The sequence below is a fragment of the Nyctereutes procyonoides genome, unplaced genomic scaffold (assembly GCF_905146905.1).
Source record: "Nyctereutes procyonoides isolate TBG_1078 unplaced genomic scaffold, NYPRO_anot_genome, whole genome shotgun sequence".
Classification (NCBI taxonomy): Eukaryota; Metazoa; Chordata; class Mammalia; order Carnivora; family Canidae; genus Nyctereutes; species Nyctereutes procyonoides.
Window position 1 is genome coordinate 15,975,212 of NW_026575049.1, and position 26,679 is coordinate 16,001,890.

The following is a 26,679-nucleotide window of genomic DNA, read 5'->3' on the forward strand; positions in this document are numbered from 1 at the left end:
GGCCAACTCATCAGTGAAAGGAAAGGTCGGGGTTGAGCTATTTCCGAGGGTCCGCTCCCCTGTACTGTGCCTGTAGCCTTCCTGCTTTACACAGCCGGTGTCGGATGCTCAAGTAGAACTAAGATCTGAAATCTAATCCAGGTCTTAACCACGAAATCAAGTGTCTTTTCAAAGTTAGCCCCCCTCAAAATAGATGTATCTGACTTTGCAGGTTGGAGTCACTTTCAGAGTAAAATACAAATATATTTGCAATGGGTATATGGTAATGACTCCTGCTTCTTCCCTATAAAAATTCATCCATGCATTCCCCTCCCCCCTACACACAGAAGGAAAGACAAATATAAACTAGAAAAAACAATATATATATATATAAGTATATAAACAAATAAGTGTTATATAAAGTATATAAACCTAGCATTCCCTTTTTTTAAAATATTTTATTTATTCATCAGAGACACAGAGAGACAGGCAGAGGGAGAAGCAGGCTCCATGCAGGAAGCCCGACATGGGACTCGATCCCAGGACCCCCTGGATCACACCCTGAACCAAAGGCAGACACTCAACCACTGAGCCACCCAGGCGTCCCTAACATTGCCTTTTTTTTTTTTAATTTTTTTTAATTTTTATTTGTTTATGATAGGCACACAGTGAGAGAGAGAGAGGCAGAGACACAGGCAGAGGGAGAAGCAGGCTCCATGCACCGGGAGCCCGACGTGGGATTCTATCCCGGGTCTCCAGGATCCCGCCCTGGGCCAAAGGCAGGCGCCAAACCACTGCGCCACCCAGGGATCCCCTTAACATTGCCTTTTAAATTGAGTCTAAGATACTTTTTGAGCCTCTGGTATGTATATGATGAATGAGATCGTTGCTAAAGAAGCTTACAATTGTATGCAACATTATTAGAAAGTTAAGGAGTGCTCATTGCTTCATCAATTCAGTCAATAAGTAGTTACTGAGGGCAGAAGTGTTCAGTAACTGCTCTGGGTGCAATAAAGCAAGTAAAACCAGTTTCAGACAGATTAAAATCTAAGGCGACAAATGTTAAATAAATAATGTCATCTCAGGTAGCAGGTAATGTGATGAAGAAAACCACAACAGGATAGACAAGCACAGCATGGGTTGCAGGCCCAGTTCTGCAGACAAGGGAGTAGCAGCCAGGGCCAAAGGCTGGGGATAGAGCACCCTTGTCAGGCCGCGGCCTGTGCTGGAGCAAAGCGAGCCAGTGGAGGATGCAGGGATTAGCGGGGTCAGATTGAATCACGCCCTGTGGGCCCAACTAGGATTTTGGATTTAATGGGTATGACATGAAGTCATCAGAGGGTTTTGAAAAGAGGGGAGGCTGTGATGCTGTGATTCATTGTAAGAAACATACTTGACCTTCCTGTTTCGGGGCACAGAGCTCCTAAAACCCTCGAGCAAGGAACCTTTTTTTGTTATTTTAATGAAGTGACTCTTGGACAGCACCTAAGGACAGAGGCTGGCTGCCTGTGGAGCCAAGCCCATGATTAGAGTTTCAGCCCTACCCTCAGGCCTCCTTAGGAGGGGACAGGGCTGGAAGTTCGATAGCCTGCTGAGGAGCTAGGACCCCAGAGGCTGGGGCTCCCAGGGAGTGCGCTTCCAGATGCAACATGGAAGTTCTGCCTGAGATTTTTCAGACTCAAGACACCACATCAACTGTCACCCCTCAGCTGCCCCTACAGATTTTCGGCTTGCCAGCCCTCATAATTGTGGGAGCCACTTCCTTTAAAATCTGTGTGTAGGTACACATGTATATAAAAGGGAGAGGAGTGGAAGTAGGTGTCCACTAGTCCTGTTTCTTTGAGAAACTCTAATATACAGAGAAAGGAAAAAAGAAAGTAATAAGATACAGGATTATGAGCTGATTTAATGACAGAAGGTTCTAATTGGAGGACTTCATAAAAGGAACTAATGATTGCAGTCTTAAAAGATTCATTTGTTTATCAAATATTGAACTCTTTTGAGATGCTGGGGATACAGTAGTGAAAATGATAAGGAATCCCTGCCTCATGGGGCTTACATTCAATTGAGGGGAGAAATAATAATGTAAATAAGTAAATTGCATATGATATGAGGATAAGGGTTATGGGGAAATAATACAGCAGAAACAGGCCAACAGGGCAGCTTGGGTGGCTCAGCAGTTTAGCGCCACCTGTGGCCCAGGGCCTGATCCTGGGGTCCAGGGATTGAGCCCCACATCAGGCTCCCTGCACGGAGCCTGCTTCTCCCTCTGCCTCTCTCTCTGTGTCTCTCATGAATAAATAAATAAAAGGAAAGGAAAGAAAGAAAGAAGAAAGAAAGAAAGAAAGAAAGAAAGAAAGAAAGAAAGAAAGAAAGAAAGAAAGAAAGAAAGAAAGAAAGAAAGAAAGAAAGAAAGAAAAAGAGAAAGAAAGAAAGAGAAGAAAGAAGAAAAAGAAAAGAGAAAAAGAAAGAAAGAAAGAGAAAGAAAGAAAGCCCACAGCAAGCCATAGGTGTAGGGTGGAAAATGTAAAATGCTACTCTGAGGTATTCTGAAAAGATGAAGTGTGAGCAGATGCTCGCACAAGATGGCACAAGATTCCGAAGCAGCCCTGTAGCTTTCTAGGGGGACGAGCCAATGCCCTGAGGCCGCAGCGCCTCTGGTTCCTTAAGCGGCAGCGACGGGCCTGCGTGCGCGCAGGAGGGAAGGCCGGGGGCTCCGCGGTCAGGGCCTCGGGCCGCAGTGAGGGCGCCGTGGGACCGGCCGTCGGAGCCGGGGCGATCCCCACGGGCCCCCTCGGGCCCAGCCCGCGCCGCAGTGGGGGGGAGGGGCGGGAGCGCGAGCCCCCGCCCCCCGCCGTTAGCGGCCCCGCCCCCCGCCATGGCGCTGACAGAGAAGCTGCGCTGCCTCTGGACGCTGGGCCTGTGCCTGGTGGCCGGCAGGTCCCACGCCAGGGCCCCGGCCGCCGACCGCAGGTTCCGGGAGCGCTGCCTCGACGCTCACAACGCGCTGCGGGCCCGGGTGTTGCCACCCGCCGCCGACATGAGGCGCTTGGTGAGAGCGGGTCGGCCCGCCTCCCCCGCCCCGACCCCCGTGACCCGCGCCCTGACCTGCCCTGACCCCCCTGACCCGGGCCCGGGGAGCTGCCACCCCCGAGGCTGTCTGGCCGCAGCGCAGGTGCCTTTAAGGGGGGAGGGGGAGACGGGAGGGAGGAAGGGAGGGGGGAGGATGGGGATGGGCGGGAGGGTGACAGTGGGGGATGGAGATAGGAGGGAGGGGCGACCAGGGAGGAGGGGGGACCAGGGAGGAGGGAAATGGCGGGGAAAGGTGGGGGTGGAGGATGGGGATAGGAGGGGGGAGGGGGCCAGGGAGGACGGAGATGGGCGGGAGGGTGGGAGTGGGGAGAATGGGATAGGAGGGAGGGGAGAGGGAGGGTGGAAGGTGGGAAGATGGAGATGGGAGGGGGTAGGGAGGGTGGGGGACCAGGGAGGACCCAGATGGGCGGGGAAGGTAGGGGTGGGGGATGGGTATAGGCGGGAGGGGAGGGGGGACTGGGGAGGACGGAGAAGGGCGGGAGGGGGGAAGATGGGGGTGGGAGGAGGGAGGACCGAGATGGGCCCGAGGTGCGAGGTGCGGTGGGGGATGGGGAGGGGTCACAGGGACGGCGATGGGCAGGAGCGTGGGGGCGGGAGAAGGCCGCGTGGCGCTCGCTGGTCTTGGTCCCTGAGGCCCCGGGTCTCCCAGCCCCGCCGAGCGCACCCCTAACAGCACAACCAAAACACCTCCTGTAAAAGGAGTAGCAGGGGAGGGAGAGCTCTCGTCCTTCCCCTGTTGGTGCACCTGATGACCTCCAGGCTGAGCAGCACCACATAGACCCTATTCCTTTTTAAGAAACGTTCCAGGAGGAGGTAATACTGAGACCAATGCTTGAACGACATCAAACTGTGATTTCCATGAGAAATAATGAATATGTGAGATTTAACTCCAAATACTGAAGATGTCTTTTGTAGACTTCCATCCTACAGGCATTAGGACAAAAAGAATACTCCATTGAAAAATGAGCATAAAAAACACTAGATTATTAAAATAATTCGTAGCATTTATAATTTTTAAATAAATGCTTGAGTATAAATTTTATCGCTGGAAATATGCCCCTTGCAGTATATTTTTCTTGCATGTAGATAGGACAGCGTTATAAAATTAGGAACGTGATGTTGACAGCATGCTTATGTGCTGTGCAGATGTAGCTACTCTGTAAAACATCTCTTCTAGGTCTCTTCCTTTCCACCCAACAGAAAATAAAATGGAAATAGTATAAAATCACAATTCAGACACTAAAGGTCAAAACTGCACTATTCTGCTCTGGGGGAAGGACTTTTTGAGGGGGAAGAGGTTTCAAATATGATTCGGAAACACTGGATTAAACAAACCTAAGCTGATCTCCTAAATGCAGAATTGTTAAAATAAGTTAATGTGTAAAATGCACTTTAATCTCCAGTGGGTTAGGGTGGCCGATGACGGGGATTTGCCATACAGTATTTCCTCCATACTTAATTTGAATTTCTTTTTTTAAGGACTATCTTATGTCACTAAATTGCTATTTAAATTATAGACACACCTATTTGTGTGTGTGTTTGTAAATATATACATTCTAGAAATATATGTAAACATCTACACATTCTATACAAACACCTATATATGCTATGTTTTCCCGAAGGAAGCAATAAAAAGATATACCTAATATTCATTTAAATTTAAATAGCTAGCTGAAGGAGAAGGAAGAAAGGAATGGGGTGCAGAAGACATGAATAGAAACAAGTCTTCTTTGCGCTTACCTTATTTTATAGTTTTGAGTTTGTAAACGTGTAGAAGTTTCTGTTATTTTTGCCCTTTACGTTTTCTGGTGCTGTTCATTTCTTCGCTATTTCCACCGGGTATCATTTTACTTCTGCCTAAATGACATTAACATTTCTTACACTTTGGTTTGTTGATTTTAATCCTATCAACTTTTTATATTATAAAAGTCTTTGTTTCTCCTTAATTTTTCTCTGTCACACGGTTCTATTTAACTGTATATTTTTTTCCAGTGGAACTGAGAAATAATCGGCATACTTCACGAGGGCTTGCTCACACAAAAAGGGGTTATTCTTAAAATACAGGGCCAGCCAGGCCCCCTGGGCAGAAAACGCTGTACTGGGATTGTGAGGAGCAACTGATTTTAGACTTTTAAATTGGGGGGGGGGGTGGATAGAGACAAAGGAAGTTTCCAAAAGGATTTGCATATGTTAAAGAAGATTCACGGGATCCTGGAGGGCAAGCTAAGGTTACTTTTTGCCTCTATCTAAGTATTAAGGTTAAAACAGTTGTGACTTCTTTGAGGAATGTTCTACTCGACCTATCTCAAGTATTTGTCATTGGGCTGCAGGTTGTAAGGAAATTTAATTTTATCCACATTTCCTGTGCCATCATTCTCATCAGTCCTGCTGCACTTTTTGGAGAGAACTTATTTATCTTATAACTGGAACCCAAGGAACCGCTAGGAGGTATTGGTCAGGTCTATCACCTGGATTATGGTGATGGTGTCTGGATATTTGCATATGTCCAAATTAATCAAATTGTACACATTAAATACGTAAAGCTCTTTATCAGTGATACCTCAATAAATCTGATTTTTTAAAGCATGATTTTTGTTATTTTTACCATGTCTTATGATCCTTTCAGGAATTTTGAACATTGATGTTTATACTGCTTTTATACTCAGCATCATTCTTGTTGTATCATCCACATGTACCATCAACCCTGCAGTAGCATACCGACGTACCCCGCATCCTCTTGCCCGCAACCCTGTGCACACTATACTGTTTCTTGCCAGAGCACAAGTAGAAGCATCATGATTATTTAAGCATACTTTTGAAAGATAGTGTGGCAACTCTCCATCATATGAAGCTGTTGCAATTCTCTTTGTTTTTAGTTTATATTCTGATGCATTTCTTAGGAGGTTCTCTTAATCCTCCTTGTGCAGAGGAGCTTCAGTGACTGGATGTAATTCATTATGAGGACTTTAGGTCAGAAGAGCTTGCAGGGTATATTCGAGTTTAGGTTACGCAGAGGCCAAGTGCCCCTTCCCCTCCCAGCCAGCGTGGTATCAGAAGAGGACAATCATGCAATCCGGACTTTTACTACTACCACCCACCAGTAATGAAGTGGCCCTCATAGCAACCTCCCATGGTGTCAGCAGAGACCATGTCAGGACTCCCAGTCCCACAAAACCGAGGTACCCCTTCCTCTCCTGTGGTATTGGCAGAGGCCAAGTAGGGAGCTTGGATTTTCATCCCTTGATAAAAAGGCGACCCTTACTTTCCCAGTGGGATGATGACGTCAGCCAAAGCAAAAGAGGAACCTGGATGTCTATCTCCTCCCAGTGGAACTAGTTATCCTTCCCACAGGGATAGTAAGAGTGGGAAGCCTAGACTTTCACCCACCAATCAAGTGATAAAGAAGCTGTGTCTCCTTTCCCCCATTAGAACAGTATTAGTGAAATCCTCCTTAAATACAAGGATTAAATAAAATCTAGAGTCTCATAATGTAAAACTCAAAATGTCAAACATACAAGTAAAAAAAAAATCACTCATCCTACCAAAAACCAGAAAAATCTCCACATCAATGAGAAAACACAACAGATGCCAATGCCCAGATGACACAGATATTAGAATTACCTGACAAAAGTTTTAAAGGACTCATCATAAAATGCTTCAAAGAGCAATTATAAAAATGTTTAAAACAAATGAAAAACAGAAAGTTTCAGGAAAGAAATGGAAGCTATAAAGAATATTTAAATGGACAGTTTACACCTGGAAAATGTAATAACAATTCACTGGATGGAGACAACTGACTGGCTCATTCAGTAGAGCATGAGATTTTTAATCTTGGAGTCATGCGTTTGAGCCCCATGTTGGGTGTAGAGATTTTTTTTTTATTATTTTTTTAGAAATTACTTTAAAAAATAAAAAAAAAAATTAAAAAAAACCTCACTGGATGGGCTCAGTAGCTGAGTGAATATGACAAAAGAAAAAATTAGTAAACTTGAAAATTGAATAATAGAAATTACTGAATCTGAGCAGAGAGAAAATGAACCAAAGGAAAAAAGTCAGGGATCTATACAGCAAGAACAAAATATTTATTCATGTCACTGGAGTCCCAGAAGGAATGGAGAAAAATGGGGAGGGGCAGAAAAAATATCCTAAGAAATAGTGGCTGAGAACTTCCAAAATTTGGGTAAAGACATGAAGAACAAATAGTGAAGTCCAAATATGATAAGCCCAGAGAAATTCATGCCAAGGTACATCATAATCAAAATTCAGAAAATGTAAGACAAGGAAAGAAATTTAAAAGCAGTGGGGGAAAAAACCAATGCAATACCTAAGGAAAACAACAATTTCCATTTAAACCCCATCAAAATTTTAAAATTTTGCTCTTTAAAAAACTTGTTAATACATAAAAAGCCAAGCTGTAGACTAGGAGAAAATATACACAAACCACTTACCCCACAAAGAACTGTTGTCTAGAATATATAAAGAACTCTCAAAACTCAATAGTTAAAAAAAAGTCGGTAAGAAAATGAACCAAAGGCTGAAGAAACATTTCACTACAAGGTTACACAAATGGAAAATAAGCACATGAAAACGCTTTCTACACATTAGCCATTAGGGAAATACAAATTAAAACCACAATGTGGTATTACTACACACCAATCAGAAAAACTAAAATAAAAAACAGTGACAGCACCAAATACTGAAGAGGATGTAGAAAAACTACGTGTCATACTCTGCTGGTGGGAATGTAAAACGGAAAATGTTACAGCCACTGGAGAAAATAGGCTCTTTTAGTCTAAAAAAACTATGTGTATATTTACCATATGACCCAACGATTGCCCCCTTGGGGCTCTTTTTCCTTTTCCTCTTTCCCCTGAAAAAGGAAAACTCAACTGCTACATAAAAACCTGATCACATATGTTCATTGCAGCTTAATTTATAATCATCCAAACCTGTAAACATCAAAATTTCTGTGGATAGGTGAAGGCTAAACAAACTGTGGTGTATCTCTTGGGTGGACTACCACTCAGCAATAAGGATTAAACTAGAAGCCCGTGAAACATTAGAGATGGAGCTCAAGGGAAACATGCTGAACAACAACAAAAAGCCAACCTCAAAATGGTTACATGTTGTGACTGTTTATATAACTTTCTTGAGGGCAGCCCGGGTGGCTCAGTGGTTTAGCGTCGCCTTCAGCCCAGGGCGTGATCCTGGAGTCCTGGGATCGAGTCCCACGTCAGGCTCCCTGCATGGAGCCTGCTTCTCCCTCTGCCTGTGTCTCTATCTCATGAATAAATAAAATCTTTTAAAAAAATAAATAAATAACTTTCTTGAAATGACCAAATCATCGAGGTGGTGAACACATTGGTGACCACCAGGAATTAGGGATAGCATGGGCCAGTGTGGGGCCCCTGGTGGCTCAGCGGTTGAGGTCGGCCTTTGGCTCAGGTCATGACCTTGGGGTCCTGGGATCAAGTCCTGCATCGGCCTCCAGGCTCGCTTCTCCCTTTCCCTCTACCTGCCACTTCCTCTGCTTCTTCCCCCACCCCACTGTCAAAAAATAAATAAAATACTAAAAAAAAAAAAATAGTTATGTATCTTGATTGCTGGAGGTAGTTACTTCAATTTACTCGTGATAAAATTGCATAAAACTATACACACATGAACAAATGCATGTAAAACTATTGAAATCTTAAGGTCTGTTGATTGTACCAATGTCAATTTCATTTTGATACTGTTTTTTAGTTACATAAAACACTATCAATGGGGAAACCAGGCAAAGCTCGCACAGGACCTCTACGTACTATATGTTGTAATTTATTGTAGATCTACAATTAAATTAAAATAAAAATATTTTTAAAAAGCATCTTGCCAGGGACTGACTCAGTTGGTAAAACATGTGACTCCGATCTTGGGCTTGTAAGTTCAAGCCCCACATTGGGCATAGAGCTCACTTAAATAAAATCATCTTGCCATTAAAGTTACATTAAGACCTTATCACTTTTGTCAAAAATTGACAATAGACCTTATTCTGTTCCATTGGGATATCTGTCTATCCACGTCTTACAAAAATACCAAGATTATGATGTCTTGGTATCTTCTACAGTAGGTCTTCTGTTTTATTTTATTTTTTAAAGATTTATTTATTTATTCATGAGAGAGAGAGGCAGAGACACAGGCAGAGGGAGAAGCAGCCTCCCTGCTGGGAGCCCACGGGGACTTGATCCCGGGACCCCGGGGTCACGCCCTGGGCCGAAGGCAGGTGCTAAACTGCTGAGCCACCCAGGGATCCCCTTCTGTTTTATTTTTTAACAATTGTCTTAGAATTTGATCTCTGAATTTCCACATAAACTTTGAAATCAATATCTGTAAAAAAAAAAAAAAAAAAGCTACTTGGATTTTCTTTAGAAATTGATTAAATGTCAATAACCAAACATTTACAATATTAAATCTTCCAGTTTATAAACATTTCTTATCTATTTAAGTCCTTACAAATTAATCTTAGTGATGTTTTGTAGTTTTTCAGTATAGAGCTTTTTTATATCATTTATTAGATTTATTTTTATATACTTGTTGCCTTGAAGTTGTTTCTGAAGTATATATGGAAATAGAATGTTGTATATTTTCCTGATACCGGAAACTGAAAATTTCACTTTTTTCCTATAGTTTTGTGTATTCACTGAATTTTCTATGTATCCAGTCTTGTTATCTACAAATAATGAAGATTCCAGTTATTATACATTTTATGTTTTTTTATGTATTTATTATACCATCTAACTTCCTGTATTATTTTAAATAGAAATAATGAGACATCTTGTTTCATTCCCAATTTTGGGGGAAAGCTTTCAATATCTCACCATTATATATTGATGCCTGTTGAAATGTTTTGTTTGTTTTTTGGTTTTGGTAGATACTCTTGATCAAATTAAGGAAATTCTACTGCCAATGGGTTAAGAGGCATTTTCTCTTTTTACTTATAAATGGGTATACATTTTTTTAAAGGTTTTATTTATTTATTCATGAGAGACACAGAGAGAGGCAGAGACCCAGGCAGAGGGGGAAGCAGGCTCCATGCAGGAGCCCAATGCAGGACTCGATCTCAGGACCCCGGGTCACCACCTGAGCTGAAGGCAGACGCTCAACCACTGAGCCACCCAGGTGCCCCCGGGTACTCATTTTTCACTTATGATATATTTGCATGACCTGAATTACTAGACTGTGAACTCTTGCCTTACTTAAATCAAATTCAAGTATATGTGATAAGTGCCTCTACTGTACCAGGACATCTACAAAGTATTGGAAATACAAAGATAAACTGTTACAGAGTAGGTACTAAATGTTTCTTAAGTAGAACTAAAACAAAACAAAACAAAACAAAAAAAAAACAAAAAAAAAACTCACTGTAAACATAATACCAAAAAAAATCTATATTTTATTAAAATAAACAAAATGGATTATAATTATAAGAATAGCTTTAATCCAAGCAAATATGCACAATTCAGTTTACATTATTTTATCTTTCAGAGTTGGGACGATGGTTTAGCGAAGACTGCTAAAGCGTGGGCAAACACGTGTAGATTCGAACACAATTCCTGTTTATCAAAATCATATGAATGCCATCCAACTTTTCAATATATTGGAGAAAATATCTGGTTAGGTGGATTAAGCATATTTTCACCAAAATCCGCTGTTGATGCTTGGTTTAATGAAACTGAATATTATGATTATGATACCCTATCATGTACCAAAGTTTGTGGCCATTATACACAGGTAAATTTTTGACATTTTATTTATTTATGCATATTTCAATCAAAAGATAACTTTTCTAGCATTTTCTTGTGAGTTTGAGTATCTAAAAAGGACACCTTCATTTGGAAGACATTTATACTGGGAATAGAATTCTATGTACTGGAATTTTTTAAATTTCCTTTGTTTGTCTTATTCTTCTGGACTTTAAAAATCTTACTTCACTGTCATCTCATTGCACTGTTTCCAAAAAAAGTCTACTCTAACCTTTTCTTTATGTACTTTATGTATCTCTTTGCTCTTTTACAATTCTTCCTTTATCACAAGTCTCAAGCAATTTCATAATTGCTCAAGCAACTTCAAGTCATTACTTGAAGTTTTTCCACAGTTGACTGATGTTCTCTTCTCTTTGTTCCTGATTTTTTTCTTCTGTGATTAATTTCAGAAAGTTTTATCGCTTTATGTTTAAGTTCACTAATCTTTTCCTCTTTTTGTTCATAAATGACTATATCTAATATCTTTAATCTTTCACTTAGTTTTTTAATTGTATCTATGCAAATCAAGACTCTTGTGCATACTCTACCAATGCCCCAGAAATTGGTATTTTCCAGTGTGGCTAGTAGGAACAGTCTCTACTCCTGGCCCTGTGTAAGTTTTAAGCATCCTTTCCTCTAGTTTTTATAGGTGGTTCTTTCCCAGGCCTAGGGTAGTTTCTTCGCTTACGTGCTGATTAATGCTCTGCTGAATTGGTAATGAGGATTCCCCGCTGATCTCCACAGTTGTATCACTGTAAGGTTCTCACCTCTCCAGGACTATATTATCTAAACTCCTGCTTCCTTGGTCTCCTCAGACAGTCAGCTTTGCTGCTCAGCTGTGTGCATCCATCAAGCTTTTACTGGCTTCCCAAATCCCAACCCCCTAGCCATGGCCTGGAAACTCTCTCAAAGCAATAATCTGGAACAAATGTACAGCCTGAGTCCTTTCCCCTCAATTCACAGGGGGCATTATCCTTTTCAAGATACTGATTGTCCCATACCTACTTTCTCATTATTTTCCTAGTATTCTGGATATTTCAGTGGGAATTTTTGGTGAAAAGTAGAAGTCATTTTTAAGCTAAACCAATTCTAAAAATGGCACTGAACTCCTAGGAAGCCCCATTTAAGCAGTAACAGGGATAACTTTCTTCTCCAAATTTACTTATCTGTATAAGATGTAATAGTATATAGTGACATAAAGCAAGTCATTTTTATCAGAGGAGCACCAAACAAATTGTCCGGAAAGGATGCAACATCCCTAACATGGCATGAAGACTAACTCACAGCCTTTATGTAATCCTTTGTCTCTCTCTCTGTTTCAAGTCAAAAGGAACCTGTTCCAAATACCCTTCTCCCCTATCATTGCTACATCAGAATTGGAAGCTCATTCCCCACTGGCTTATTTCCACATATGCTTAAATAATTAGGAATGGTTGCATCCTTCCAATTTACTCAGCAACTATATCTTGCTTATTAATGTTCTAAGCAAAATGAGCTAAAAATTTCCTACATTAAGTCTCTGCAGATATTCATACTGAAGTTACAACAGATGTTCATATTGTCACATCTAATCCCTTTAATGAAAACAATACATTTTAAATCTACACATGGTCAATATTTACTTTTATCATTCCCAAAGCCAAACAGAATCATGACTTAAATACATTAACCAAGTAGAATTTCATGGAGTAGCCACATATTCATGAACTAAATTCTTAAACATGATTTCTTGCATATATACTTGCATTTGTATGGTTATTAACTTTTTGGAACATTCAAAAGGAAAAGGATTGTTTAAGGATCAAGCTTAATCTCATTTTATTAAATAGGAAACTAGCTCAGAATTGATGTCAGTCTCCAAAGCCACACATATGGTTAGAAGCAAAATCTCTTACTTCTCTCTTACTCTTCTCTCATCCCTTACTATTACTAAAGAAATAGTAATCTTCTTCACTTTTTTCTCTCTCTCTCCATGTCTAGTTTTCCATAGAAGTCATCTTCCTTTTGAATAAACTTTGCTTATTCTTAGCAAGTAGACAAAAATAAAGATTCACCATCTCTGTGGCAGGCATCTTTTGCAGAAGACTCATTATATTCTTAATTTCTATCCTTATCTGTCTCTTGTGACTTGACAAAGAATATGGTTAAGACCACAATATTTAAAATGTGACCACAAATGAAGTAAAATTTTTCTGAGAAAAAGAAATAAAAGTTTATTATTGTTTTCATTTATAGTTTCATTTTAATATCATTTTTATAATATCCACATGGAGTCAATTTTAATATATTTCATAAGTCATCTAGAAAAAATTTAGCTTTGTCTTTACATTATATTCTCCTTTTAACTTATGAGCATTAACAGTGAGGAAAACTAGTTAGATAGCCCTCAGGGAAGTAGCCTTAACAAAATAATTGTTTTAAAGTCAATACTAAAAATTAATAAAGAGAGTATATAGCCATGTGCGTTCATCTTTGGCAGCATAACAAAGATTATTGCTCCTACAATGCGCTGTTTGCATGAAGTTGTTTTGCATATTTTATTTTTAAATTCCTTTCTTTATAGGTAGTTTGGGCCAATTCATATAAAGTTGGTTGTGCAGTGACAATGTGTCCTAAACTTGGAGGATATGAAACTGTAATATTTGTATGCAACTATGGACCTGCGTAAGTTATTCTGCTATTAAAAGTATTTTAAATTAAAATATGTTAAGAATTGTTCCTAAAACAGAACTATATACTAAAGAGGCAAGTATATTTTTAATACGTGAAGTCTCCCTCTATAGCGCTACTCAAAATAAATATATTAAAATAGAAGGTGGTGAAAGAATATTACCTTATGTAAAAACCTATATCTGTTATGAAATATTTAATCTTGAGAATAAAAACTATGGGAACTTTAAGTTTTTTAAGAAGAATGTAAAAATACATTGCCACAGTAATATCTGAATACTTGGAATACAAAATAGGTTTTGGCAGATGCTTCTCTACTATAACAACTGGGATGAGTAAATGATTGGGAATGGAAGTGAAATGCACATTCTCCAAAGAAAAGAATACCATCATTTTTAATTGCCTTGCTGATAATTGCATATCTAAATGGACAAATAACATTAGCCTAATGAGAGTGCCCAAAAATGAAATTCTGGAACTCTAATCCCAATAGATCTGTACAAGGAAGAAGATAAAAATCAGTTAATAGTCCAACTCTTTTAACAACCAATTTTTTTTTGAAATGTACAAAAAATGAAAACATAGGCAAAGAATAAATATACATAATTTGCATAAAGGATCAGAGATATGCCAAAATTGCAACAGAGAAGTACAAATGTGTGTATCTCTGTAATTACTTTGGTTACCTCTCAGAAGCAAAAACAAGAATGACAGATACATAGCCTTAAAACCTAGGGCAGAGTGCAGTTTTTATAAATACCAGAGAAATTGTAGAACTACTGAACACTTATAAATTAATTTATTTATTTATTTATTTATTTATTTATTTATTTTTAGTGTTTTTTTTATCATTATTTATTTATGATAGTCACACACACAGAGAGAGAGAGAGAGAGAGAGAGAGAGAGAGAGAGGCAGAGACACAGGCAGAGGGAGAAGCAGGCTCCACGCACCGGGAGCCCGACGTGGGACTCGATCCCGGGTCTCCAGGATCACGCCCTGGGCCAAAGGCAGGTGCCAAACCGCTGCGCCACCCAGGGATCCCCCTATAAATTATTTATTTTTATAGAATATCTAGAGAAAAAAAGAATCTGAAAAAGATTTTTTTAAAAAAGCATCATTAATCTGTGAGATAATTTTAGGGAGAACTGATTTCCTAAAAAGAGGACTGGGACAGAAAAATATTTTAAGAAATATGGTCCAAAACTCTCCAAGCTTAAGGAAAATTATAAATTCACAGAAGCAAGATGGCTAATAAATTCCAAGTTACAAGAAACATGAAGAAAACTATACTAACCCACTTTATAATAAGAAATTTCAAAACCAGTAATAAAGAGAAAATCTTAAAAGCAACCAGAGAACTAAGACATGTTACATACAGAGGGACAAAGATAAGGATGACAGGAGATTTCTTAGTGGAAATTAAAAGTGAAAAAAAGATTTTTTTCAAACTACCAGCAATGGTAACTACATGGGTAAGATATAGGATGTTCTCCTTATTATTTAATCCTCTTTCAAGGAGAATTGTTTAATCAAAGATAATAGCAATGCATTGTATGAGTCACAACTACATAAATTAATACGTGATAACTACAGCATAAAGGCTAAAAGAGAAAAATCTATTAAAGTTCTTCCACTCTGTTAAGTGCAATAATTTAACTTGACTGTAATAAGTAAAAGATGCATACTACAAACTCTAACACTTAAATAAGAAAACAGTTATAGCAAAGGAACCAACAAAGCAGGTAAAATTAGATTTTCAAAAATATTCAATATTCAACCCAAAGAAAGACAGAAAAAGAGGAAAAGGGGAACAAAGAACAGATGAGATGAAGAAAATAAATAAGATGATAGCTTCACGGGATTCCCTGGGTGGCTCAGTGGTTTTAGCATCTGCCTTCAGCCCAGGGCATGATCCTGGAGTCCAAGGATCCAGTCCCACATCAGGCTCCCTGCATGGAGCCTGCTTCTCCCTCTGCCTGTGTCTCTGCCTCTCTCTCTGTGTCTCTCATGAATAAATAAATAAAATCCATTGCATTTCTATATACTAATAATGAAGTAACAGAAAGAGAAATTAATATTTCTAACATAGTATATAGAAATTAACATTTACAACAATCCCATTTAGAGTTCTAGCCGAACTGGAAACTTTATTATCATTTACAATGATATGCATTTTCTGGGCTTTCCTGTGTTACTAAACATTTTTGACTAAAACATAATGAAAAGTGTATAGTACACAGAAATGAACATTTACAACAATCCCATATAGAGTTGCACCAAAAATAATAAGGGGCAACCTGAGTGGCTCAGTCAGTCAAGTGTCTGACTCTTGATCTCAGCTAGGGTCATATTCTCAGGGTCATGAGTTCAACCCTGTGTTGGGCTTAAAAATAATAAATAAATAAATAAATAAATAAATAAATAAATAAATAAATAAATAAATAAATAAATAAAAAAATACCTAGGAACAAACTTAACTAAGGAGGTGAAAGACTGTAATATATTGATGAAAGAAACTGAAGACAACACAAAGAAATGGAAAGATATTCCATTTCATGGATTGAAAGAATAAATATTGCTAAAGTGTCTATACTACCCAAATCAATCTACAGATTTAAGGCGGTCACTATCAAAATACCAACAGAACTAGAACAAATAACCCTAAAGTTTTTATGGAATGACAAGACCTCAAATAGCCAAGGCAATCTTGAAAAAGAGGAACAAAACTGGAAGTATCACAATCCCAGATTTTAAGATCTACTACCAATCTGTAGTCATCAAAACAGTACAGTACTGGCACAAAAACAGACACATAGGTCAGTAGAACAGAATAGGGAGCCCAAAAATAAACCCACAATTATATGGCCAATTAATCTTTGACAAAGAAGCAAAAATATGCAATGGGGAAAAGACAGTGTCTTCAACAAATGGTGCTGGGAAAACTGGACAGCAACATGTAAAAGAATGAAACTGGACTTCTTTTTTACACCATGCACAAAAATAAACTCAAAATGAATTAAGGACCTAAATGTAAGTCCTGAAACCATAAAAATCATAGAAGGGAGAACAGGCAGTAATTTTCCTGACATCAGTCATAGCACCATTGTTCTAGATATGTTTCCTAAGGCAAGCAAAAATAAAAATAAACTATTGGGACTATATAAAAATAAGAAGCTTCAGCACAGTCAAGGAAACAAAGAACAAAACTAAAAGGCAATCTACTGAATGGGAGAAGCTATTTTGCAAATGACATGTCTAATAAAGGATTACTATCCAAAGATAGTAAAATAAACTATCAACTAATACAACTGATAGTTGTATAAAGAACTTATACAACTCAACACATACAAAAACACAAATAATCCAACTAAAATGGGCCAAAGACAGGCATTTCTCCAAAGAAGACATACATGTGGCCAACAGATACGTGAAAGATCAACATCACATCATCAGAGAAATACAAATCAAAACCACGAGATATCACCTGACACGTGTCAGAATGACTAAAATAAAAAACTCACGAAGCAGCAAGTATTGGTTAGGATGTGGAGAAAAAGGAACCCTCACGCACTGTTGGTAGGAGTGCAAGCTGGTGTAGCCACTGCAGAAAACATTACGGAGGTTATTCAAAAAATTAAAAATAGAATTACCATATGATCCAGTAATTCCACTATTAGGTCTTTACCCAAAGAATATGTAAACACTAATTTGAAGATACATGCACTCTTCTGTTTATTGCAGCTTTATTTACCATAGCCAAATTATGGAAACAACCCAAGTGTCCATCGATTGGTGGATGGATAAAGTAGTATGTATATACAATGGAATTTTACTCAGCCATTATAAAGAATGGAATCTTGCCATTTGCAACAACATAGATGGAGCTAGAGAATATAATGTTAAATGAAAGAAGAGAAAGACAAATATCATTTCACTCATACGTGGACTCTAAGAAACAAAACAAATGAACAAATTAAAAAGGAAACAAAATCAAAAAACAGACATTTAACTATGGAGAACAAACTGATGGTTACCAGAGGAGAGGTAGGTGGGGAAATGGATGAAATAGGTGACAGGGATTAAAGAGTACACAACTATGATAAGTACTGAATAATGTACAGAATTATTGAATCACTATTCTGTACACCTGAAACTAATATAACACTGTGTGTTAACTCTACTGGAATTTAAATAAGCAAATAAATAAACAAACAAACAGAAGTAGATTAAAAGTACAAGAATGGAAAAAGTTTTATTATTATGCTTACATTAGTCAAAAGAAAGCAACAGGGTCTACACTAAAAACAGATAATGTTTTAGAGCAAAGAATAATACTAGAAATAAATAAGCCCATTTTAAAACAACAATGAGGTTGGGGGCGCATGAGTCGCTTGGTCACTTAAGCCTCTGGCTCTTGATTTTGGCTCAGGTTATAATCCCAGGGCCACGAGGTTGAGACCAGCATCAGGGTCCACACTGAGCATGGAGCCTGCTTAAGATTCTCTCTCTCCCTCTCTCTCTGCCTCTCCCCAACTACTCCCACATGGACTCATGTGTGCTTTCTCTCTCTCTTTCAAAAAAAAAAAAAAAATGACAGTGGGGTTAATCAATTAAGAAGCAACTGGATGAAATGGAAACATTCCTTCAAGAACACAAATTGCAAAGGGTAAACGAAATAAACAAAAACCACAGAACAATATCTACTGTTAATACAGGCACAAAAATTTAGCATGGAATCCATCAATACAGTAAAAGCCTAATTAATACTCCTTGTCCAAATGAAGTTTATTCCAGGAACATAGAAGTGGTTTAACATTGTAAATACATCAATCAATGTAATTCACCATATTAATCAACCTAAAAATAAAGAACACATGATTATCTCAATAGATTGAGAAAAAGCCAGACATCCATTCCTGGTAAAAGCTCTCAGCAAACTGGAAATAGAAGGGAACTTCCTAAACCTAATAAGGGCATCTGCGAAAAACCTATATGTAATATTATTACAATAGCAAAAACATTTTCTGTAAAATAATAGAATAAATATATTAGGTTTTGCATACCATATATATTGTTACCTTCGTCTTTGTTTCTTTTTTTTTAAGAACTCATTAAAAAATAATAATTCTTTGTGTGCAAATTGTATAAAAACAGATCATACTTTGCTGACTTCTGGTCTATATAAAAAAAGTGCAATGAAATCTATGAAAATTCTTCTGAAACTAGTAAGTAAACTTGGTAACTGTTCAGGATACAAGATCAATATACAAAACTCGATTACAGGTCCAAATACCACCAGTAAATAATCAAATTAAATTAAAATAATAATCATTCTATTATTTTATAACAACACTTATAACAACATCAAAAAACATAAATTATCGGGAATAAATCTGGTAGAAGACATAAAAGACCTCTCCACTGAAAACTACACAATATTCATGACAGAAATTAACAAAGATACAAATAATTGGATAGATTATAACTTGTAATGGATTAAAAGACTCAAGATGTAATTTTCACTGAATTGATCTATAGATTCAATATAATCCTAATAAAACATTCCAGATTTTTATTGTAGAAATTGACAAACTGATCATAAAATTCATATGAAAATGCAAAGGACTCTTAATAGCCAAATCAACTCTGAAAAAAATTTGAAGAGCTAACAATATTTTTTTAAGATATTAATTTATATATTTATTTGTTTGAGAGAGAGAGAGAGAACAGGGGAAGAAGCAGAGGGAGAGGGAGAAGCCTACTCCCGGGTGAGGCCCAATCCCAGGGCCCTGAGATCATGACTTGAGCCAAAGGCAGACGCTTAACCAACTGAGCCACCCCCCGGAAGACCTAACATTATTGTTTTCAAGAATTATGAAAGCTAGAATAATCACAACAATTGATGTAAAGTTAAACAAATAGATCAGTGGAACAGAATGTGGAGTCCAAAAATAAACCCATACACAGTGATCTACGTATGTCCAACTAATTTTCTAAAAATGCACAAAGGCAATGCAGTGGAAAAAAAAAGATTTTTTAATAAGTGGTGCTGTTTGTCATTCATATATAAAAAACAAAAGTAAACTCAGATCTATACAACACACAACCTATAATAATTAACTCAAAATGAATCATAAACCTAAATGTAAACACCAAACTGTAAAACTGTTGGAAGAAAACACAGACGAAACCTTTGTGACCTGAAAATAGCCAAAGATTTTTTTTAGCTACCATGATCCATAAAAGAACAAATGGATAAGTTGGATTCCATTAAAATTTAAAATCAATGCTATTCAAAGACCCTGGTAAGAGAATGAAAAGACACGCCACGGGCAGGAAGAGTCTTCTTCATAGCTAATATATTAGAAGACTCTTTCTCAAAAATAAGCCATATGGCAATACAGGAGAATACAGGATGAACTCTCACAATTCAGTATTAGAAAAACTTAAAACTCAATTGTTTTTAGATGGATAAAAGATTAACAAAGAAGACATGCAGATGGCAAGTTAGCACATGAAAAAATGCTCAACGTCATTAATCATTAGAGAAACATAAATTAAAACCACAATAAATACCACTACGCAATTAGAATGGCCAAAGACTGGCCAATCCGAATCCTGACAAGGAAGTAAAGTAACTCGAATTCTCAACACTGATGGTAGAAATATAAAGTATTACAACTACTTTGTAAAACCTGTGTGGTAGTTACAAATATGTACCTACCAGATGATCTGTTCATTTCTTTTATCCAAGGAAATGTATATGAATGTTCAAAATGTGCACAGTAACTTTATTTGAAATAACCCCAACGTCCATCAACAAATGAATAGATAAATCATTGTGGCATATTTTTTAATGGAATACTACTTATATTACTAACGTTTTTCTTTGTGTACTCTAGGTAAGTAACACTTTTTTAAGTTTCCACAGATACAGAGATGGGGGTAAACAGGTTTGTTAAAATGCATCAACTTATTTTATTGAGAAGCAGGCATAATAGCTGCGAAACCTTTTTGATACATCACCAAATAGAACTAGATAAGAACCTTGGTGTTGAAATAAAGCCTATGTTTCCACCTGCAATTTAAATTTTATTTATTGTATTTACCAAATCAAGAGATAATCATAGTGTTTACAGCAAAAGCTCTGTGGCTGTCAGCCTGCATAATTACCCTGGGTTCACATCTAATTTGTATTCTATAGAATATTCAAGAGCATAACTGCCATGTGGATTAGGGACATCTTGTAAACAGTTTTAACGGTTTCTTTTCACAAAAGAAAGGAGCATAAAATTAGAACAAAAGTCGTTATTCATGAGTGAGTGACCAAAACAATTTGCATAATTTCATGCACAAAATTAGAGATATTAATAGCCATGTGGCTAATCAAAGATTCTTTTCTTACAGAGGAAATTATCCGAATAGGCCCCCTTACACTAGAGGAGTACCCTGCTCTTTGTGTACCGAAGAAGAAACTTGCACAAACAATCTCTGCCGTAAGCAAAAAAGAAAAAAAAAATTATCACGACATTCTATTTAGAGGGCAATTTCCATAAATTTTAAATATTTAATATTTAATATTTTAAAATTCGGATCATCAAGTGTTTAAGGAATTATTGACAATATTTGATTGCTGCTATATGATGATATAAATCATTTGTCATAAATTATCATATTTAAACTCAGATTGTCCCCCCCTTCTTCACTGATTATTTTTCCTCTCCAGCTAAAGAACAGAAATAATGTACAACCATGACCTAGTTTGCTATTATACTCAAAGTAACTGTTCATTGAAACATTTCTTATTTGTATTTGCTTCCAATCACCTCCACTTATTAGTTTTTATCAAAATATTTCATGCAGAAGTAATACATTCATCAACGTGCAAATTAATTGTGATTTAAAGCTAATATGTTTCCCTTCCATTATCAGTCTTTTGGTTCTCAGAACAGACTTTTTTAAAGGTAAGTGAATAAATTTTTGATTAGAAAAGAATTTTCAGTGAAATAGATGAAGAGAGGAGATGATGTGAAAAATTGTAAAAAAAAAAAAAAAAAGATTTGGTGCCATGAAAGAGGACAGACACAAAATGAATGCATGATAAATGATTTCATTTATATAAGGTTCAAATATCATGCAAAACTAATTTGTGTTTGGAGTCGGGCTAGTGGTTACTTTTAGAGAGCAGAGGAGTTCGTCAAATAGGAAAGGACACCGGGACCTTCTAGATCTGTGCTACTTTTTCCTACATGTGTTCACTTTGCTTTTTTGTTTTGTTTTGTTTTGTTTTTTTCATGTGTTTACTTTGTAATAATTCATCAGTCTTTCCATTTACAAGGCATGCATACTTCCATATTCATATTATACTTCAGTTACACAATGAATTAGAAGTATGGTCCAATTTTAATTTTCATTCAAAGCAGTTTAAAAAATAAATTCATTGTATATCTCCAGTCTGCAAACTAAATGTTTTCTAGTTAAAGGGTCATACAAATAACAATGGTAGACTTTATTTTCTCAACTTCCCCTTCCCGCCCCTGTCATTTCTCACCTGAGCCAGTAATCTCCCACTTCTCTTCCTCCTCCAAACTGTTTTATAAAAGGAAAATCCAGGTCAAATCCTTTTCTTTCAATTCCTCAATTGCTTCTTACTCCAATTAAAGGAAAAATAAGGCCCTATTTCCAGGCCAGTAAGCCCAGGTATGGCCAGTGTGACTTCTACTTCTCTCCGCTACCACTCCCTTTGACACACTGAGCTCCATGATCACCAGCCTTAACACTCCGACGTCCTCCCAAAATCCCCAGCATCTCGGTCACCTCTGGGTCTGTTCCTGGTTTCAAGATTGTTTTGTTTCCTCTTGGTTTTGGTAACCTGTGGTGGTTCTGGGTGTGGTGAATGATCTTCAAAGCCGGCATTAATGAGTCCTCCCCTCCTTCACACATATGCTGCTCCTCCCAAAACTGTGGACACTATTTCCATGCTCTTGAACGAGGCCTTGATGCTGGGCCCATCCCGGCCTCTGCTTTGCTAGCTCCGCAGCTGCGCTCTTGCTCGGTTGGGAACCCCAGAATTCCAGGCCCAGGGTCTCCTGCTGAAGAGGTTGCTGGAGAAAGGCCTCTCCGGAGCTCATCCCTGCTTCAACCCCAACCGAGCTCCCGCTGCATGCGACTGCCACTGAGTCCCGATGACACGCAGAGCGACTGTCTAGTAGAGGCAGCCAATCCAGCTCACTGCAATAACACTAACAGTTCTTGTGTTAAGCCTTGCACGTCGCCCAAACACGTGGTGTGTGCTAGTGAGTTTCTATCAAACATCTTAACATGCAGAGAACAAAAATGCAGAGTCCTGGCTTTTCCTGCTGAGCAGCTAGGGTCAGGGCTGCTGTTCACCTTGATCCAAACGCAGCTTCGTCAACAGTGGATTAGGACTCGTGCAAGACATGTCCGCCTCTGTCTCTGTTCCAAGGGCTCAGACTCCAGGGCTTTCCACTGAGAAACTTGGGCGTTCCCCATTGCCTTTCCAAAATGGGTTCTGAATTCTAATCATTATAGGTTCAGCACTCTGAAATTACTGGGAAAAAAATCTGCTTTGCTTTCCAGAAGCCTTCAGCGTTCCTCACAGCTTCAAAATCAAACAAATACTTTGAGTACAAAATGGCCATCAGGTGGGCTCCTTCCACCACCTTGACTTTTTACCAGGATCTTGAAATGCTCAATTCCCCAATTTTCTCTCTCTAGTCCTACAGGGCCAACAAAAGCTCCGATGGTTTCTGTTTCCCAAAAATCAGCCCCTGCCTGAGCAAAGCCCAGATTTTCAGTCCCAGACCTGGGCCCAAGATGAACAAATGGCTCCAGGGAAAAAACAGCTTTCCTAACCGCAGCCCATTCTCTGTGGCTCCCCAGCTCTTAAGTCCTGGCCCTTCGGTCTTTGTCGCCCTAGCAAATCTCGGAGGCCCTAAACATTGTTTTGTTTTACTTTGTCTGGATTTTCTAGTTTTATTTAATGAGGACTTTGTCCGTCATGAGCTTCTCCACCCCAAGATTCAAACAGTTATCACCGCGGGTCTCCAAGGCCGTGTGCAAGCGGCAAAGGCTGCAATAAGCTTTGCTACCTGACCGCTGTTCTCCCAACTTGTTTCTTTTCTAAATTGTTCAGAAATTACCTGGCTCTTCATCGACCTTTGCTCTTGCAAATTAACATTAGGATAAGCTTATTAATTCATAGAAGACTGTGGAATTTTGGTTGGGATTACACTGAATCTATACATAAACTTGGAAAGAATTAACATCTTTGCTCTGGTATGTTCCACTTAATTAAATCCTATGACTTTCGATTTGTGTGTTTTTTTATGTTGATTATTGTTTATATAAAGCCAATTTTTAGTTTTGTTGACTTACTTTTTGAGAGATGAGAGCAAATTAATGATAGATTTCCTCCCCCTACTTTTCTGTAAGGAAGCTCTATTTTCTCCTGATATCTATTTACCGGAAGCCTAGAATTATGTTCAATACAGAGTACAACACTCAAAAAGGGCATAAATGAATGAGAGAAGTTAAACAAATGAATTCCTAACAAACGGCAGGATCGTGCTAAATAGAGGTGAAAAAAATTGATGAGGGAAGGATACAGAGCAAAATTTGGAGCAGGAGCCACACCAGAGATGCATGAGATACGAGTCCCAGAGTCGACACGAGGCAATACGTCGTCTTTCAGGGAATTTAAGCAGGATAGCACGGGGCCACTGCAACGTTAACTACCTCGTATAGTTCTGTCAACTTTAGGCTTTTTCACCTTTAGCATAAAAGCTGCCTTAGGAATACCTGGTGACGTGACTTCGTTGGCAGGGGCACTGGACAGATCATTAAGCCGCTGTGGGATTTGGGGAGGAAGCTTTCATTTTCTTAAGTTAAACCAAGTTTAAAGCCAAACTAAGTTTCCTAAGTTTATTATCTTATTTAGAAGGCCAGAAAAGCAAGCGAATGCCTTTAATTCTATAATTTTTTTGTCTACCTTAGGAAATAAAAAACTTGAAAAATCTGAAAGTAAGTGTCAAACTATCTCAATATTGATTCAATTACTTCCTCCCCTTGTAACTTTGTGGAGCTTCTAACTGTTGTGTTTTATCGTCAGAATATCCAGATTGGAATCCACAGGGGACGGCGCCTCAGCACATATCATGTAATCCACTGTGCCTAGTTTTGGTTCTTCTGAGACTATTTTAATTACCATTTACATACAGAAAAGTTCTAAGGCATGACAATAAACAAATAGTTTATTGCTAAACATAACTCTCATCGGTTTAATTCTTAAAGCTTCTACACTCTGGTCTATTATTAAATTTAATATCTGATTTTAACAAAAGGTGTATTATAGTACAGGAGGATAGCAGTAAAAAAAAAGGAAAAAAAATTAAGGTCTGTTTTCTCTTTTTAACTATAATTTTACATTGTATCAAGAGTCTCACACTCAGGGTCCCAGGGTGGCTCAGCCGGTTAAGGTTAAGCTCAGGCCTTGGCTCGGTGGTGATCCCAGGGCCTGGGCCGGAGCCCTGAACGGGTCCCTGCTGAGGGCCCTGGGCTGCTGCTTCTCCCATGCCCGCTGCTCCCCTGCTTGTGCGCACTCTCTCTCTCCCTCTCTGTCAAATAAATAAATAAAATGTCAAAAAAAAATAGAGTCTCATTCTCTAATTTTCTAGATTGATATTTTAGTTACAGTAGACATAAAGAACATTTCAGATACTGGATATTTTCCTTCTATGCCACAGGTTCCTTTATGGAAACCATCAACATTATTCAGAGGTAAAATGTTATTATTAAGGAAAGTTTCGGATATCATCTAATGTCATGTCAACAGTTGGGGAAATGGATGGGAACAGATTAAACCAAAAGGGAAATCAATTAAATTTTAAACCTTTGAAAGGTAAATGTATGCTCTTTTAGGAGATTTTTTTTTTCTTCTTTCCTTAAAGACCTCACTCATTTATTCATGAGAGAGAGAGAGAGAGAAGGAGGGAGAAACAGGCTCCATGCAGGGAACCCGACGTGGAACTCGATCCCGGGTCTCCAGGATCACACCCTGGGCCGAGGCAGGTGCTAAACCACTGAGCCACACAGGCGTCCCCTCTATTAGGAAATTTTATTTTAAAATATGCTGTGTATGAAATAACAGGATACAGATGGTATGACTTTTAAAACCTATACAACTGTAGTATAGTCAACAACACCTCTACAAACCAGAGAGCCAGCCAATTCTGGCATTTCTTTCATCTGAAGACAAAAAACAAAAACCCACATTATTCAATTCAGTTTTAACAATCAGTTATGTTGAATTGTTGACTTCCATGGGCTAAACTACGTAGATCTCTTGCTTCTCAACTAAAATAATCACCAACTTCCTCAGCTATAAATATTAAAAACCATTTTAAAATGTACTTTTTAAAGATTTTATTTATTTAGTCATGACAGCTACAGAGAGAGAGGTAGAGACGCAGGCAGAGAGAGAAGCAGGCTCCATACAGGGAGCCTGACATGGGACTCGACCCTGGGTCTCCAGGATCAGGCCCTGGGGTGAAGGTGGTGCTAAACCACTGAGCCACTCGGGCTGCCCTTAAAATGTATTTTTAAACAGAGTTTTTTTTTATAAGAGAGAGAGCAAACAGGGGAGGGGCAGAGGGAGAGAATCTTAAGCAGGCTCCATGCTCAGCACAGGGTCTGACGCAGGGCTTGATCTCATGACCCTGAGTAGGGACAAGAGTCGGACACTTAAGTGATGGAGCCCCCCAGGTGCCCCTAAATGTATTTTTTCATGAATAAGAGTTGTTTTGTTTATATTGCCAAATACCTAAGAATGTCCACAATAGCTGGATGATTGTTGCTATTCTTTAAAAAAAAAAAAAAAAAAGCCAAGTGATTTTATATTTCAAATCTGTTTGTATAAGTCAGGATTCTCCAGAAAAGCACCAACAAAAAGAGAGACACAGACAGAGACAGAGAGAGAGGAGGTTTTAAGGAACTCGCTCACACAGTTGTAAGCTGGCAAGTCTGCATCTGGCTGCATCTGGTAGAGATTCAAGTAAGAATTGCTGTTGCAGCCTTGAGTTTGCAGTCTTGGAAATGAGGTGGCATTTCTATTTTGCAATCGGATTTCCTTCTTCAG

The 26,679-nt window shown here is 38.4% G+C and overlaps 1 protein-coding gene across 1 annotated transcript; it reads left to right on the forward strand.

The window, feature by feature from the left end:
• The first annotated feature begins 2,857 nt into the window (after window positions 1–2,857).
• On the forward strand, window positions 2,858–23,625 carry GLIPR1L1 (GLIPR1 like 1). Its single transcript, XM_055328480.1, has 6 exons — window positions 2,858–3,031; window positions 10,594–10,839; window positions 13,414–13,514; window positions 20,931–21,019; window positions 21,456–21,487; window positions 23,518–23,625. Exons 1-6 carry the CDS (start codon window positions 2,858–2,860, stop codon window positions 23,623–23,625), a joined length of 750 nt encoding a protein of 249 aa, XP_055184455.1.
• The last annotated feature ends 3,054 nt before the right edge of the window (window positions 23,626–26,679 follow it).

Bases quoted from the DNA above. Each gene is read 5' to 3' on its own strand.
- GLIPR1L1 (XM_055328480.1), top strand. From the start codon at position 2,858: ATGGCGCTGACAGAGAAGCTGCGCTGCCTCTGGACGCTGGGCCTGTGC. The intron at 13,515-20,930 runs GTAAGTTATTCT...CTTTTCTTACAG, and splicing joins GTATGCAACTATGGACCTGC to AGGAAATTATCCGAATAGGC. The intron at 21,020-21,455 runs GTAAGCAAAAAA...TTCCATTATCAG, and splicing joins TTGCACAAACAATCTCTGCC to TCTTTTGGTTCTCAGAACAG.